This window comes from Sapajus apella, unplaced genomic scaffold (assembly GCF_009761245.1).
Source record: "Sapajus apella isolate SASKATOON/1434 unplaced genomic scaffold, GSC_monkey_1.0 scaffold52, whole genome shotgun sequence".
In the NCBI taxonomy this organism is placed as follows: Eukaryota; Metazoa; Chordata; class Mammalia; order Primates; family Cebidae; genus Sapajus; species Sapajus apella.
Window position 1 is genome coordinate 10594814 of NW_022436992.1, and position 1678 is coordinate 10596491.

The 1678-nt window shown below is 44.5% G+C and overlaps 1 protein-coding gene across 1 annotated transcript; it reads left to right on the forward strand.

The window, feature by feature from the left end:
* Window positions 1-414: 414 nt before the first annotated feature.
* Window positions 415-744, forward strand: LOC116527012 (60S ribosomal protein L39). Its single transcript, XM_032243755.1, has one exon. It carries the CDS (start codon window positions 452-454, stop codon window positions 605-607), a length of 156 nt encoding a protein of 51 aa, XP_032099646.1. The 5' UTR covers window positions 415-451; the 3' UTR covers window positions 608-744.
* The last annotated feature ends 934 nt before the right edge of the window (window positions 745-1678 follow it).

A 1678-nucleotide genomic window follows, 5' to 3' on the forward strand; every position in this document is an offset into this window, starting at 1 on the left:
CATGGTGGCTCATGTCTATAACCCAACACTTTGGGAGGCTGAGGTGGGAGAATCTCTGGAGCTCAGGAGTTTGAGAACAGCCTGGGCAACCTAGTGAGACCCCCGTCTCTAAAAAAGAAAAATTAGCTGGACATAGTGGAGCACACCTAGATCCCAGCTACTCAGGAGGCTGAGGTAGAAAGATTGATTTTGCCCAGCAGTTCAAGGCTACAGTAAGCTATGATCATGCCACTGCACTCCAGCCTGTGCCACAGAGCAAGACCCTGTCTCAGAAAAACCAAACCCAAACAAAAAACTCCCCCAGATTAAAAATAAGCATTGGAACTCAGAATTTTGTCAATGTATCTCCATTGCCTTTTATTTTTCAGTGTTGCCATTTCTTTTAAAAATTAAATGCCACCTCTCTTCCTTTCTCCGCCATCGTGGTGTGGGCATTACTCCGTTTCTCGCCATGTCTTCTCACAAGACTTTCAGGATTAAGCGATTCCTGGCCAAGAAACAAAAGCAAAATCGTCCCATTCCCCAGTGGATTCGGATGAAAACTGGTAATAAAATCAGGTACAACTCCAAAAGGAGACATTGGAGAAGAACCAAACTTGGTCTGTAAGAAATTACACATGTGATGGCACACATATTTATGCTGTCTGTAGGTCACAGTCGTGTTACCAAATCAAGCTGAAAAATGTCACCGCCATCTGGAGAAGTTTGAACAGTTTCCTTTCTGTATCTGTTATGAAGGCATTAGTATAACGCACAGTGCTTCCATTATTCATGTTAAAAAAAAACAAAAAAACAAGGTTTTGGTTGCCTGGGTTCAGTAATAAATATGTGAGACCTTTCACTTCAAAAAAAAAAAAAAAAAATTAAATGCCAGGCGGGGCGTGGTGGCTCATGCCTGTAATCCCAGAACTTTGGGAGGCCAAGGTGGGTGGATGACCTGAGGTCAAGAGTTTGAGACCAACCTGACCAATATGAAGAAATCCCATCTCCACTAAAAATACAAAAATTGGCTTGGTGTGGTGGCTCATGCCTGTAATCCCAGCTACTCGGGACGCTGAGGCAGGAGAATTGAACCCGGGAGGCGGAGGTTGCAGTGAGCCGACATCACACCATTGCACTCCAGCCTGGGCAACAAGATCAAGACTTCGTCTAAAAGAAAAAAATTAAATATGATCCTATTCTAGCTTAGTGAATGTAGTATCTTATCTCTCTGAGAATATGAATTACAGTTTCTTTGAGGCTTTCTTCTGCTCAGCCTCCCATGATTAAAATTCAATTACGAATTGAAGTACGCTGTTGCTGTGTAGCCGCAGGTGCCCACTGTGGATGCGCTTGCAATGATCTTCAAACTGTAGTGTCCATTATAGTCCCTTCAGGAGTTTCTAAAAACTGCGCATGCTTCTTATAACACCCAGGTGTGCTGATGCAGTGGCTCTGGAAGAGGGCTGGAGAACGCTCCTCTCAGCCAGCCCACAAAAGCATTTCCACCTTAGTGGCACCCTGGGAAGGAGCCCTGCCTCTGGATGTCTTGGGAATTAAGTCACATTGTCATTATGCTTCCATCTCAAACTCGCAATTCACGTCACCCTCCGGAGCCTCAGTTTTCTGATCCACGAAACAGAGAAAATATCCACCTGCCTTCCTCACCCTGTCTTATGTGAACTAATTGAGATGACTG

Excerpts from the sequence above, each read along its gene's own strand:
- LOC116527012 (XM_032243755.1), top strand. The coding sequence starts at position 452 with ATGTCTTCTCACAAGACTTTCAGGATTAAGCGATTCCTGGCCAAGAAA.